Below are 15029 nucleotides of genomic sequence, written 5' to 3' on the forward strand. Positions count from 1 at the left end.
CTCGGTGTTGTTGGAGTCATTCTTCATATTGCTACATATTTGACACTTATAGTATAAACAGTTAAAATGCGTGCAATTCTTTCAAGCAGTATTGATGTTGGATCTTGAGCAGGCTTAGTCAGCCTGGCATATGAGTTAAAGGAAGGAGCCATTAAAATTGCACCTCAGCCTTTACCGTTTGCCCTATGTCTCCAATAGATTAAAACAATCAAACTATAATACATTGTTTTCCTTAACATTTACCTTTTTGGGATAATTGTTTGCTTTGTCTTCCATACTTAGGTTCTGCACCAGAAGCATTGTTGGATGAACACAGTGATATGACCTGCTTTACAGGAAAGAGACTTAATTCTAAAATGCAAGTGTACTCTGGATCCAAACCAATTTTTCTTTCAAAAATGCTAACCCTCTATGAGCAGTGTCTCCGTGTTCTTCAAAATAATATTGACTGTAAGTACTTTAAATGTTTCACTGAGCAAATATTCTACATCTGCGAATAACACTTAACATATTGTTTTTCCTGTTAAAGTAAATAACAATATTCTAATATGAAAATGTGGCATCTTGGAAGGTGTGATGCTGATAAATCTCCTTAAAAAAAAAATGATAAATTACTTATTTCATGTAGACCTTTGGAGGCCACGCATGACTCTTAATCCATGTTTCACACGTCGACCCTGACTTTGCCCTATGGCCCAGTGAATCAACCGTACTTCCTGGGGTGGGACTCCATCCCCCAGCTTTACAGGCCATCACGTGGGGGCTGGCGGGGGACCGGAGCTCCATTAAGACACCGGAGGTGTGCCACAGCGCGGGAGTCTCGCTCACTTCGCCCCTGACTTTGCCCTATCGCTCAGTGCATCAGCCGTACTTGCTGGTGTGGAAATACATCACCCAGCTTTCCAGGCCAACACGTGGGGGCTGGCGGGGGACCGGAGCTCCATAAAGACACTGGAGGTGTGCCACAGCGCGGGAGTCTCGCTCCCTTCGCCCCTGACTTTGCCCTGCCGTACAGTGTATCAGCTGCACTTGCAGGGATAGAACAACATCTCTCAGCTTTCCAGGCATTCACGTAGGGGCTGACCAGGTGCTGGTGCATCATAAAGACACCGGAGACGCACTGCAGCGCTCGTCAGAGCCCGGGGGAGGCTGCACTGCGCCCCGTCTCTGAGCTCAGTCATTTTAATCACAATCCCCGCAGCATACCTTGCTGTACCAGGAGGCAGTCCACTTCAGGCCAGCAAGATATCGAACCAGGTAATCGCTTGAAAATGGGGGAAGCGGAACAGAGGCCAACACTCAGTGGGACAGCAGGGGGCACAGGCACCAATCCCAACGCCTTCACAAATTATCCGACATGGGTCATGGGGGCCATGGAAACAGAAACAGTCCGTATGGAAACTTGTCTCGACTCTATTTTGAAGGGATCTGGTGCCCCAGATCAGTCAACCTGATGTACACCCCATTAATGTTGACTTAACTGAATTTAACGTGAACTTGCCCCCCAACATTACTCCACGAGCCGTTCCTAAATCTGATTTTTCCTGTGCCGGCAAGACTTAATTGTAGCTAAACTGGCCACTTTCGAGAAACTTGATACCTTTTCGTCCTATACAAATGCATATTCAGCCCATGCACAGGAATTTAACCCTGCATCCCTGTCCTGTCTCCCTCACGACAGCGCCGAACTTGTGAACTCGCATGTACCACTGGCTACCGGTGTAGCTGTTCCCAATTCATGTCCCCAAGGAGGATCACCAGCTCCAGAGCAGCGAGGCCCTGACCTCAAGGGCTTTCCAAATGATGGCTCTGTACTACGTACCGGAATGAAGCCCCTGTTGTACAACCCCACATACCTCCAGAGTGCACTCCCTATACAATTGTTAGAAAATGTTACACTTATCAATACCTCATTGTTTGAATGCTACATCTCCTTATTGAACGAGGCTCACCACTGGTTGAAGAAGTGTACTGGTTAGTCCAGAGACTTATCTAAAGATATAATTACTGCCAGGCAAGTTTCGTGTGTTGACCATGGGAGAAAACATCAAATGGTGACTGTGTAATCCTAAAGTTTAGGAGACCAGACTTTGTCCAGTCGCTACTTAATTGTCTTCTCAAAAGAGCCAGTGTTTCTGATGGTATCAGAGCCCAGCCCCTCTGCTTTTTTATGGCCCAACCGCCCCCCTCCCCTTCTGTGGAACACAAATGGTAAGAGTCAGTGGTTGAATAAGCGTGACAAAAAGGGAGGCGCCCAGGTTTCAACATCCGGAAAACCCGCAAAGCAGTCTTCCCATTTTTGATAGATTTGAGGCTCTCTCATCCCTGGAATAACTAGATTGACTCTTACAAGACACCTACCACCCAGTGGAACCCAGCGACTTTGTAATTCCTCGCAGGCCTCCTCAAGGTCCGCACTCTACCATAACGAACCCGAATAAGAGCTGGAGCATAATCTCGTGGACTCTGATCAAAGTTAAACAACCCTGACTGGCGAAGACTTTAGGACCAGCACTTAACAATTTGCTGTCAAGAGACCTGGCTGTTGGATCAACCCCAACTAGATGGTTATGCCACCTATCATGTCCCAGCTACTGCTTCGAATTCGGACCAGGCCAAAGGTGGCCTGGTCACCTTCATATTAGTAACACTTGCAGACTCTAAAGCCCATGAAGTTACTTCCACGCCATACTTTCACATACTTGTGAGACTGCATTAATCTTAGTATTTGTTACTAGTAAACTTCTACAATAATGTATTTGATTCTGCAGTGACAAAGGTGATAGATGGGCTGGAGGAAACCTTACTTAAAGTGTATTATGAGCACAAGAAGGATTTACTAACAATTTGGGTGGGTGATTTTAACATCCAAATGTGTAGTCCTGAAGTCATGTCTAAATGTGGTATTACAGATGAGTTAGATCAATCCCTCACACATTTTAGGTACACTCCATGCGGGACTCACTGAACAGAGTCTTATCCGCAAATAATTTGATATTCGCCCAAGATCTACATCATGTTAAATCCTGGCAGACCCCCAACATTTATGGGGCAGGATTTAAAATCTATTATTGATCACATGTTAATCTCCAAGGAACTGGCGTCGGCTTATATTGGTTGCAATGTCTTGCCTAGCTGCATAAGTGACCACAACCCCCTAATCTTGGAACTCCAACTGCATTTTCGTTACGACCCCCAAGATGCGCAGCATCAAACACTAGAATTCAGTAAGAACAAGGGAGTTAATATCAAATGGGAGAGAATGGACTAGGACGCTTTTTTTTTTAGGACCTTATTAATAATGAGTCCGAAATTGCTACGGTCCTTCGGGCTCATACAAATCCTGCATAAGTCATAGAAGCCGACGCCATCCTAAATCATTACATGACAGCTGGGCTAACTAAAACTGTTACCAAGGCCAGTGCCAGCCCTAGATGGTTTAATAATACCTGCTCCAAAGGCCACAGGTCACTACTAGCACTTGCCAAATGTCCACGAGACAAAGCAGGTGTAGCCCTGGCTAGGAAATCATACATAGAAGCAATAACCTTAAGTGGGCGAAAATAAGAAAGAAGGCCTGGGAAGATCTTAGGGCAGCAAGCTCGTTGAAAGACTCCCGAGCTTTTTGACAGGTTGTTAACTCGCCAAGTTTTTTGTGAGATGAAATGCCAAAAATGGAGTCGCTGATACAAACTAATGATTGGGTGGCGCATTTTTCATATATCTTTTGATCAGGGGCCCACCTCACCAGTGCTCTGACAGATACTGTGGTACCCAGCGACTTGAATGCTGCTATTGCCTTAAAAAGAACAATTGATGTTTCAGATGTCACCCTGGCCACAGAATGTGAAACTCTTGGAGAGCACCGGGGCCAGATAGAATCGATTTAGATGTATATAAATCACTACTACAATTCTGAGCACCCTTAATTACAAATGTCATTAGAAGCGCTATCGTAGGACCCCTAGTGAAAACCTCGCAGGGTTGCTTTGCTTTCTTCTACTCTATTTTTCTAGCTTACAATGAAAACCATAGAGAACATGTTTTTATGGCACTCCTTAGAGAAAAGCTAGAATCTTCCTGCATGTTTCTATGCATTCCGGGCTAATGCAGCTTTTCTTTTTTTGTAAGGGAATTGTTTTGAACGGTTTCTAATAAAGGATCTTCAATCTACAACTGCCTACCTGTTACTTTCTGCTTTAATACTTGGCAAGGTGATTTCCTAAATTGCCACACTGGTGTAGTTGGCACGAAAGTGTGGCAGTTCAGGAAATCACCTTGCCAAGTGTTGTTGAAGCAGAAAGTAACTGGCAGGCAGTTGTAGATTGAAGATCCTTTATTAACAGAAGATCCCAGCCATCCATCAGCAGGGCAGCATCCAGCTGACCAGTACATTCAAGGGATGCCATTCCATCCCCCTAGTAAACTACAGCGCATGACATCATAGTGGCACTACAGCTTGTGCCAGCACAGCTGTGATTACCAATGAACCCAACTAAGTGGAATACCACACACCTCGGTGCCTTCTTGACAGCTATGCAAAACATCACAGCTCCTCCACTTTTTCTATCCACTCCTGGTGCACCTCCTATTAAGAGGATGAAATGGAGAAGAGTTTTTGAGAGATATGCAAAGGTTTGTTGTGCAACGTTAAGTGCGGAGCGTAAAACAGCACTGCTTATGCACTGTCTTGGGTCGGAAGGTCAAGACGTTTTTGATCACCTTCCTATGCCACCATAAGCGCATATTGAGGGGTTGGTTGAATATGGTGTGTGTCCTTAAGCTTGACAGACATTACCTGCCAAAGGTGAGCACCATTTTGGAGCGGTACAATTTCGCACGAAGGCACCAAGGTGAAGGGGACTCTATTGAGATTTATGTCACTGACCTTCACAGGCTTGCATCATCTTGTAATTTTGGTGGATGAGCGCATATGTGATCAATTTATGGTTGGTTGCATGATTGAAAAGGTATGTGATGAGTTGTGGTTAAAAGATGGCCCTTTGTTAGATGAAGGCTTTGCTATTGCAAAGAAGGTGGAACATTCCATGGAATGTGTAAGAGTAATTAAAAATGAGAATGATTTTGCTAATGTTCATCTTATTAAAGAAAAGAGTAAAGAGTGTAAAGAAGGGCAATGACAGCTCCAGGGCTGCTGCTAATGTGAGGTGCTACAGATGCAACCAAGTTGGGTGCTTAGCGAATGGCAGAAATTGTCAAGCAATAAAGGCAGTTTGCACGAAATGTAGAAAGAAGGGACACTTTGCAGTTGCTTGCAAAGCTAATATTCCCAAACCTTCAGTTAAAGAGGTGTCTTTGGGTATTGATTCAGTGCAAGAAGAGGCTGATTTTGTGTGTGGTCAAATTGTTTTACAAGTCCATGAAAATTCCACAGTTAAAAGCTCACCAGTGGATACGATCAGTGTTCATGGTGAGGCAACTGATGTTCTTTTTTACTCTGGGGCAAAAATAACTATTGTTTCCTACAGTTTTTATCAAAAATCTCTCCATGGTAAGGTTAAACTGAACCAACCTGACATTAAACCTTGTGCCTATGGGGGAGAGCCTATCAAACTGCATGGCTTCTTTGAGGGTGTCATTGAGTATAAGAAAAGGTTAGCTTCTGGGAAAATTTGTCTCTCAAAAGGGTGACAGTGTTAGAAGTTGATCACATCAAGGTGACTTACGAGTCATTTTGGATCCCAGTGGTCCGGTTCCCATTTGTTTAAAGGACAAAGACGCGGCATGTCCTGTTGATGGGTTGGATGATCCTGATTTGGTGGTGTGGATGAGAAGAGTTTCCACAGGTTTTCAGGGAGGTATTGGGATGTTTGGTGAACTACGAACACTAAATACAGTTGGTTGCTCATGCTCAACCTGTACACTGTAAGGTGAGGAATGTGCCTATTGCTGTTCGTGATGAGATGGGTGTCGAGGTTGAAAAACTTAAGGATGGTGGCATTATAGAAGAGGTGGAGGCCACAGAATGGCTTGCGGCTGTAGATGCCACCAGGAAGGTCAATGGTAGTTTACGCCTCTGTGTGGACTTAAGAAACCTCAACAAGTGTGTCATTGTAGATAGATATCCCCTGCCCAACATAAGAGAACTAGTTCTGTTGCTTGGGGGTGCTACTGTTTTTAATACCATTGATCTTACCTTAGCATATCACCAGATCAAATTGAGTCGTCGAGGGATTGGACAGCTTTTTTGACCCCCTTTGGCACCTTCAGATTTGCCAGACTTCCCTTTGGTCTGGTTTCGGCTGCTTCTATTTTACAAAGGGTCATGGAGAGAGTTTTAAAAGGCATTCGTGGTGTCTGTGTTTACCAGGATGACATCCTGGTCTTTGAGAATGGTGAGGCTGACCATGAGAGGTGTTTGCGAGAGGTGTTGGGTAGGCTTACTAAAGCTAATCTCACCATTAAAGCGTAAAAATGCAAGTTTGGCACGAGGATGGTGGATTACTTGGGTCACACCATTTCTGGTGATGGGGTATTTCCCAAAGGTGAGTTGGTTGGTTCTATTTCTAGAATGGTTTCAACTGCATCACGTGAGGAATTGATGACATTTCTAGGCATGGTGGAGTTTTATGGGTAATTTCTCAAAAATGTTGCTGAGTTAAGTGTCAATATGAGGTGCAGGTTGAGGAAAGGTGTTGCTTTTGTGGGATGGAGCGTGTAAGGAGGAATTCATTAATCCCAAGAAGTTTCAGAGTGCTGCGCTCAAACTCAAGAGTTTTAACCCCAAGAAGTAATCCTTTGTCACCACTGATGCCAGCCTCAAAATTCTTGGTGTTTTACAACATAAAAGTGAAAATGGTGTCAATACCATCATGCTTATCTCCCGTGGTTTGAAAGATGCTGAAACTCTGATTGAGAGAGAGGCTGTGCATTGGGCTGTCTGGAAGCTTAAGAATTTCTTATGGGGTTCAAGGTTTATTGTACGTTCTGATCATAAACGCCTCATTGAGGTTTTTACAAAGAAGGGTTTGCATCAGGTTTCCAGTAGGATTACCAAGTGGGTAATTGCTCTTCAAGAGTACAACTTTCATCTGGAGTACCTTTCGGGTGTGAGGAATACTATTGCAGACACGCTCTCCAGGTTGGTCTCTGTTGAGGATGCTTCATCTGATGATAATGAGTTTCCTAACAAAGAGGATAAATTTGTGTGCCTGGTTGATTGCAAAACCATTTAGGAAGATGCATGGTGAGATGCACTTTCCACTGATTGTGTTCTCAAGGAAGTGATGCGTCTTTTGGAGTATGGTTGGAATGCCAAGAAAGTCCGTATGGATGTGAGTCGTTTTGGAAGGTCAAGGATGAACTGCGTGTCAATAAGGGACTACTGTTTAGGGGGACGAAATTGATTCCTCCTGAGAAGTTGAGGGTGGAGCTAATTGAGCATGCACATGTCTCATCTTGGGATGTCTAAATGTAAGGAGAGGCTTCAGTGTAGATACTGGTGGCCTGGTATGGATAAGTTGGTTGAAAGACTTATCAGAGAGTGTTCTTTGTGTGCACTCAGTGACGAGACAAATCAAACTCATTGCCACCCCATGGAGATTAGGATTTTACCGGAGGGTCCCTGGTGTGAGATTGCTTTAGACATCCTGGGACCAATTCATGCTGAAGGTGTGCAAAGGTTTGTCATTGTTGTCATCGACGTTCTCCAGGTGGCCAGAAGTTTGCATTTCCAATTCCATTGAGAGTAAAGATGTGATCAGATTCTTAGATGTTCTTTTTGTCCGTGAAGGGTTCCTTAGCATAATCCTTACTGACAATGGAGTGCATTTGATCTCTAAAGAGATGAGTGAGTTTCTGTCTGATAGATCTATTAATCACAAAAAGAGCTCACTCTATCATCCAGAGACTAATGTGATACTGGAAAGACTGAACAGAGATCGCAAGGAAACCATTGCGTTTGCCAAGTCGAATACTCTTAACTGGAAAGAGGAATTGTTAAAGCAGGTTGAAGTGTATATGTTTACTCCTCATTGCACCACGGGCAAAACTCCTTTTCAGCTCTTTAGGGGGCGGTTACCAAGCACATTTGTGGAACCTCCATGGATCAATGAATTGAGAGGGAGGTCAGAAAAAGAGGTGATGATGGGGATTGGCATATAAGAGAAGTAGGGAAAATTGTGCAGAGGAAGAAGTATTTTGATGATAAACATTCTGTGAAGAAACTCAATGTGCAAGTTTGGTATTTGGTTGCTGTCAAGCGTCCAGGTTTGGGTAGTGGTATTAAATATTCAAAACCCATTCTTGTTGTTAAAACATTTAATAATGCTGTACGCACACAAGATCATCGCATTTGGAATATGAACAAAATTGTTGTACTTAAAGGTGCTGGAGGTAATATTGTGAACTCATCTGAGTCAGAGGGTGGTGTGGTCACACGGACGTCTGGTCGTGCTGTTAAAAGACCTGGGCATTTAGTAAATTTTGTGTGATCTTTCTGGCGGGTTGCTATTGCTCACTGTTGTTTCGGAGTGCTGCGTTTCCTTTTTTACATTTTTTATTATTATAATTTTTTTTGATAGTTTTGCTTTGTTTATCAAAGGAGGGAGGTGTGTGTGGTATTCCACTTAGTTGGGTTCATTGGTAATCACAGCTGTGGTGCCACTATGATGGCATGCGCTGTATGTTACCAAGGGGATGGAATGGCATCTCTTGAATGTACTGTCAAGTTGGATGCTGCCCTGCTGATGGATGGCCGGGATCTTCTGTTAATAAAGGCTCTTCAATCTACAACTGCCTTCCTGTTACTTTCTGCTTCAACAACACTTGGCAAGGTGATTTCCTGAATTGCCACATAAAGGAATTATTATACGTTAGGACGACTTTGGAGAAATGATGTGCTGCTATAGGAATTGAAAACAAATCTGGTATAAGTAATGCCCTTATGTGAGAGGGGTCTACTTATTTTAAAACGTATGATGCAAATGATAGCAAATTACAGATTGGGTTCATGGTATGTGACCTGCCTGCTGGTAAAGTTTACACTATTTTTAGCACTTTGCATACGTTGAAAACATAACAGCATTGTAATTTATTCATGAACATTTTTTTAAATCATGTTTGAATTCTGGCTCTAAAATCAATATTGAAATACACCCCCTTGCATTTTAGTATTGCATGAAGTTGGAGGAGTACCGTTTGAAATCCTTGAACCTGTCTTGGAACGTTGTACGCCAGAACAGTTGAACAGAATAGAAGAATGCAATCCGGTAATTTTTCCCAAATCCTAGCTAGATGTTACCTATGTTTTATTTTAAATGTAACTTTGTAGCACCAACATGTTTGCAACCCCAGTTCCTTTCAATAAGCAATTAGTCAATGAGCCGCAAGGTTGATGGAAGTAACGGCTACACAGTTTCATGCTGGCGGATGCCATTTTTAGGGCTTGCCCCTAGCGATGCAGTGCGCAGCACTGCTTGCGCCGGCGTGAGCCCTTTTGTGGAGGATTCCAAAACGGACCCTGGAATCGCACACGCTCGTGCGTGTGCTGTTCCTTTTGGGTTCCGCTATTGGACTTTGCGTGCGTATTTGTTTTTAAACAGAGCATGCAATAGGCCAAAGGCGTGCGCATTGCTCCGCCCATGGCCTATTGGTGTCTGTTACGCGCACCAAAGCCCATATGTTTTCAATTATCTTGCCCAGACACGGACGCGATAATTGAAAACATATGGCTCGCATTGGCGCACGCGTGCGCACCACTCGTTTTCAATGCCGGCAATTCAGTAATGCAACTCGATTTTCGTGGGCAAACATAAAGCAAATAGAGCAGATTCAGGTGTTACTGAAATACCCTAATTGAAATGCTTGGATAAGGCGATCAGGACGAGAATAATTCGTATTTACTTGTTGCCATTAGTAGGAGCATGCAACAAAGCATATCGATTGCGTGCCCATAACTGAAGCCCAGAAGTCGCGAACGGAAACTACAATAGGTGCTGACCATGAGCGTAAAGAAGAAATTAATGCAACTGATCGCCTGACTCGAACATGTCTGCCGTTGTGCTACCAACCTATGTGCATATAATTTGTAATTGATAGCGTGTACCAGTGGGTAAAACCAGCAAGCATAGGGAGAACCTAGGTTGGGGCCATGTGAGGCTGCACCTGTAGAACAAAGCACCTACAGTTTTATTAATGTACAACCACGGAATGACGATTTTTTTGACGGTCCTTAATATGGCCGCTGCAGAGGACACGGCTCCTCCTACATTGTCAGGCATCCTACAGGAACCGTAAGCTGGTTTCGTTAATCTGTCTTCCTCTTTGGAGGCCGTCCGTGTGTCTTCGATTAATTGTGAAGAGAGTCAGTTCTGTGTGTTTCCTCTGCTGCGGAGGGTACACCAGGATGCTGATGATGGCTTCGGTGACCGGATTGAGAAGCCGGTTTGGTTTCTGTGTGAGCAGGACAGTAGCTTCCTCTGCCACAGCAGGTATGGCATGTGTCAGAGAGGTCCAGGGCTTTGTTGATGTACAGGTCTGCAGAGCAACGGTGTGTGCGGAGTCCGTGCAAAGTATGTTTTTTTAGGTCTGGTTATAGACTTTAGTTGATTTTATTCGCCTCTTGTTCTGAATTATTCAAGTGTAATATTTAGTAAAGAGAAAGTGGGACGTGCAATAAGTAGTATAGATACAGTGGGGGATTGGATCAGCCCACTTCTGCCATTAGTTTTCATGGTTTGTCTTTCGTTGTAAGGTTCTGACCATAATAACTTTGGTTCAGGCAATTCCACTTGTCATACATGCCAACTTTTCAGACTAGGAAAGTGGGAGAGTTTGAAAAACAATTCAGGATAATTGTAGTGCATTTGCATTTATATAGTGCTTACTATCCATGACGAGGCATCAAAGTGCTTTTTCGGCGAGAAGCACGCTTCTCTGGAACCCATAAAGGATTAGTGGTGAATTAGTATAGTGAAATATGAAAGTAATTTGAGTGGTAGATATGTTAATTATTTGGATTCAGAAAAATAGCGGAGGGATAGAAGAGGGAAATAGGTTTGCATTTATATAGCGCTTGCAACCCCTGATGTGGTGTTGAGCGCTCTTTCGGCGAGTAGCACGCTACTCCGGAAGCCATAAAGAATTAGTGGTGAATTAGTATAGTGAAATATGAAGGTAATTTGAGTGGTTGATATGTTGGTCAGTTATTTGGATTGAGAAGGATAGCGGAGGGATAGAGGGAAAAAGGTTTGCATTTATTTAGCGCTTGCAACCACTGATGAGGTGTTGAAGCGTTTTTTCGGTGAGTAGCACGCTAGTCCGGATAATGGATTTTCCCTATTTACCTTTATTAAAGCAGAGGCAATTTCAGATAGGAGACAGCTAAAATAAAGCTTCATAAATCAGGAGTCTCCCACCGGAATCGGGTCTATTGGCCTGTATGTACATTCATTGATAGATAGCATTGGTGTGCAATGTAATAGATAATATAGTTCTCAAAGTGGAAGTTCTTTTATTATAAAGAAAGAGTTTGTTTGCATTTCCACAAGTGGTGAGTACTCTGCTCAGTGCTCTTTTTGTTCCCCTATGCACGTTTCCCCTTATCCTATCTGCACACACTTTGTGCGGGCGGCCCTTCTCTCATACCAGCAAGTGACGCTCCTGTCAGACAGAAATCAATACATTACATCCTTCCTCAACACGAGTGCCTTGTTTTTAAAACAAAAATAAAAGGCATTATGATTTGCTACGTCAATAGCTCAAACTCGCGTAATTGTGAGACCTATTGCATTGCAAATGCTTGTTATATCTGACTGTGTATTAGCAAGTTTTGCACACATACATTGCTGGGTCTGAAACCTATCTATTTGCACCAGCTTTTGAGGTTCATGTTCTTCAAATGTCCTGAAACAAAGCTTCACATAGCAAATTCAAATTTACTAGGTGGTATTCTGTAATCCAAAAATGTGCCCTCCCTCAGAGCTCTCTCAATGATTAGCTGTTTAGGTTGCCTCAGTTTACAAGGATGGGTCCCCTTTTAGACACAATTGATAGATGTTTAGTAGTTTTCTCACTGTTCATGCTCGAACAATAAGTAAACCCAAGCAAGCCTGGCATCCTTGATATGGGCAAATACCAATCAAAGTTGAGAGCAAAAGTGTTCTGTACTGGCCACTATTATGAGTAGATTCTGAGAGGACATTGTGGCTTGCCGAGCCAAGATGGCTGACGCAATCTAATAAGGCTGTGCATAACACTCATTATCCTACAAAAATAAAGAAAAGGTACCCCCTAATTTAATTTCAGGTCCTAGAGGAGGGGGGAGGTAAGGCAAACAAGAGCTATGCAAAACCTCTATCAGACCTATATTTCTTTAGTAAATAATCTAAAATCTACTTAGCCCCACTGTAATACAGGTTAATTATTCTACACATAACTCCATTGAGAACAACAATTTTAATAGGAAACATAGTTTTTTAAAATTATTTTATAATTTTCATATTTCATTTTCAAGACATGTAAATTCATAAATAGACATAGTAAAGTTCACAAATCACAAAATTATATAATGGAACTAATTCACCATAGTGTACCTAATAAGAATACAAAGTCAAAAATATGCATTATTCTTAAAGATCATAACCCAGCATCCTCAACCATTAAAAACCGCATACTCTCTCCAAATCAAACCAATCATTCATCCTATCATACACAGAAATAAGATTAAAAAGGCAACTTGTATAGCACATGAAAGGGAACCGTCAGTAAGTAATATCCAAGACAGTTTGCATTATAGATATATGAAGAATTTTTCTAGCTTTGGCAATGTCAAACAATCACTATATCATTTCTTTATGTGAGAAAAAAAAATTCTGTATTATTCTCTACAAAACTCTTTCATTAGGCGGATTCCCTAGAAGCAGTGGTCAAATTTATATATATATAAGAAATAGAGGTCTGATAGAGGTTTTGCATTCACTCATTATCCTTCCATTATTTTGACGCCAGCCATCCATCCAACACCCAGACTACCATCGCTGAAACCCCTGCCACTGGGTTGCTGTTTGACTGCCGTTTGATGTATAGTCTATGAACTACATACCATTGTAGATTTCTCTGTATCTTACTTACCAATTGTTTTTTTCCTCCCAATTTTAGCAGCTGGCATATGCACACACAGCCTTCTTTCTCCCTAATTGTATGCTCCCGTCATTCTGTGGTCGATGCTGTGTTGCAAGAAGGCTTCTGGCTGCAGCACCATGCACTTACTGCTGACTGGTACACATAAATTTTTACTGCACAGGGTGTGCTGTCCTTAATCACTACACCACCCCCTTGCGTACCTCTGTTGTTGTTTTGCTGACTGTTGCACATTGCCCAGCAGTTTGGGTGGTAACATGTTGTCCCCCTGCCCTATTGGTATTCAATATTTTTCTTGCTTCCCCTGCCTTTTTTCTTGACTTTACTTCTTTATTTTAGGAGACCCTGCCCCGCTGCTCAACACAGAGTGCTGTCAACACTACTCATATGCAGCCCTCTTGCCTCGGGCGAGATGGCTGCCTATCCTTCACTCAACAATTGCAAAAATAACACATACTAACATCTGGAACGTGTGCGGAATGCAACCCCCCTCACATCGATTTGCTGTCTACTCCTATGTAAAGCGCTGTTCTACACATAACGCACTCTGAAGCAGCTAGGCTCCAGAATCTCTGGCATGGACAAGTATATGCCACCAACTTCTTCTCTTGTGCCAGAGGAGTATTGATCAGACCAGGGGGAAGATGGGGTCCCCTTCACTGCGGACGGAGATATGTGCTCATAAAGGGCCACTTAAATGGCCGGCATATCCTTGTAGGTAGTATATATGTGCCTAACACAGAACCGATCCCATTCCTCTATACCCTGTTTGACACCCTCTCACACTGAAGTGGAATTCTGTGGCTCATAGATGGAGAATGTAACTTTGTCTTGAACATTGACCTTGGGCGGTCATTACCCACCCCCCGCTACCCTATACATCAGCCACCTCTAATACCCAACACTACATTACTGGCTCCAACACTGGTGACTCGTAAACATCTGGCGGCAGCGCAACCTCCCTACAAGGGTATACTCCTTCTTATCCTCACCACATCAACTACACTTTCAAATTGATCAATTTGTTGTCACAGCCAACTTATTGCCCACCATCACACACACAGACTTTTTAGTCTGTACGCACTCGGATCCTAGCCCCATCATCAGCTCCAGCTCGCCTGGGACACGGGCTCCCAGCTATTGCCAACTGTTGCTTGCAAACCGCGGCACTTTAAGAGCCCCTCTTTTGTGCCTTACTTCACACTGCCATCGGTGATTATTTATTGTATATTATCGGTGAGTGCAATTGTGCGTCAGCCACATCCAGACTGATCTAGTGTGATGTGTTAAAGGTAGCCATTAGAGGCCACTGCTTAAGGGTTACTTGGAACATATGCAAACAACTTGACAAAGACATATCCCAAATCAAGCACACGCTCCTGCACCTCGAGTCTCAGATGGGGCAGAACCCGGCAAACTCCACCCACCTACAGGAGGCACAGCACAAACACGCCTCGCGGCTGCAACGCCTATGCTGCTTGAACTTTGCGGTGCACTCTGCTAGGACTCATGCCACTGCTGAGAAGTCTGCCTCATTGATTGCGTAGCTGATAACCTCAGATCAATGTAGACACTATATTGTGGCACTCCGCGCCTCTACTGGTGACCTGCTTTACACTAACCATGACATACATCATGAGTTGACCAGCCATTACACCTCACTATACCACTCCACTGGAGAATTGCAGGACATTGAATCTTTCCTCTCACCCTGCATCACATCTGATCAACTTTCAGAACTAGATGACCATATCACACTCTTTGAAATACAGGAAGCTATCAAAACCCTTGCTACTGGCACGACACCTGGCACTGATAGCCTCCCTGCCGAATCTTACAAAGCCTATGCCCCACTTCTTGCTCCCTTCCTGCACAGACTTCATGAGGAGGTCTTATCGACCTCCTGTCTCCCCACTTCCCTTTGCAAA

At 43.4% G+C, this 15029-nt stretch overlaps 1 protein-coding gene across 1 annotated transcript in view; it reads left to right on the forward strand.

Moving 5' to 3' along the window:
- Positions 1-15029, forward strand: part of LOC146817266 (elongin-A-like) — a 522392-nt gene that overhangs the window by 389307 nt on the left and 118056 nt on the right. The window contains exons 6-7 of the mRNA XM_085610852.1: positions 283-450; positions 9133-9230. Coding sequence (XP_085466978.1) covers positions 283-450; positions 9133-9230 — 266 coding nt within the window. The remainder of the gene's footprint in view (positions 1-282; positions 451-9132; positions 9231-15029) is intronic.

The sequence above is a fragment of the Triturus cristatus genome, chromosome 6, assembly GCF_964204655.1.
Source record: "Triturus cristatus chromosome 6, aTriCri1.1, whole genome shotgun sequence".
Taxonomy (NCBI): Eukaryota; Metazoa; Chordata; class Amphibia; order Caudata; family Salamandridae; genus Triturus; species Triturus cristatus.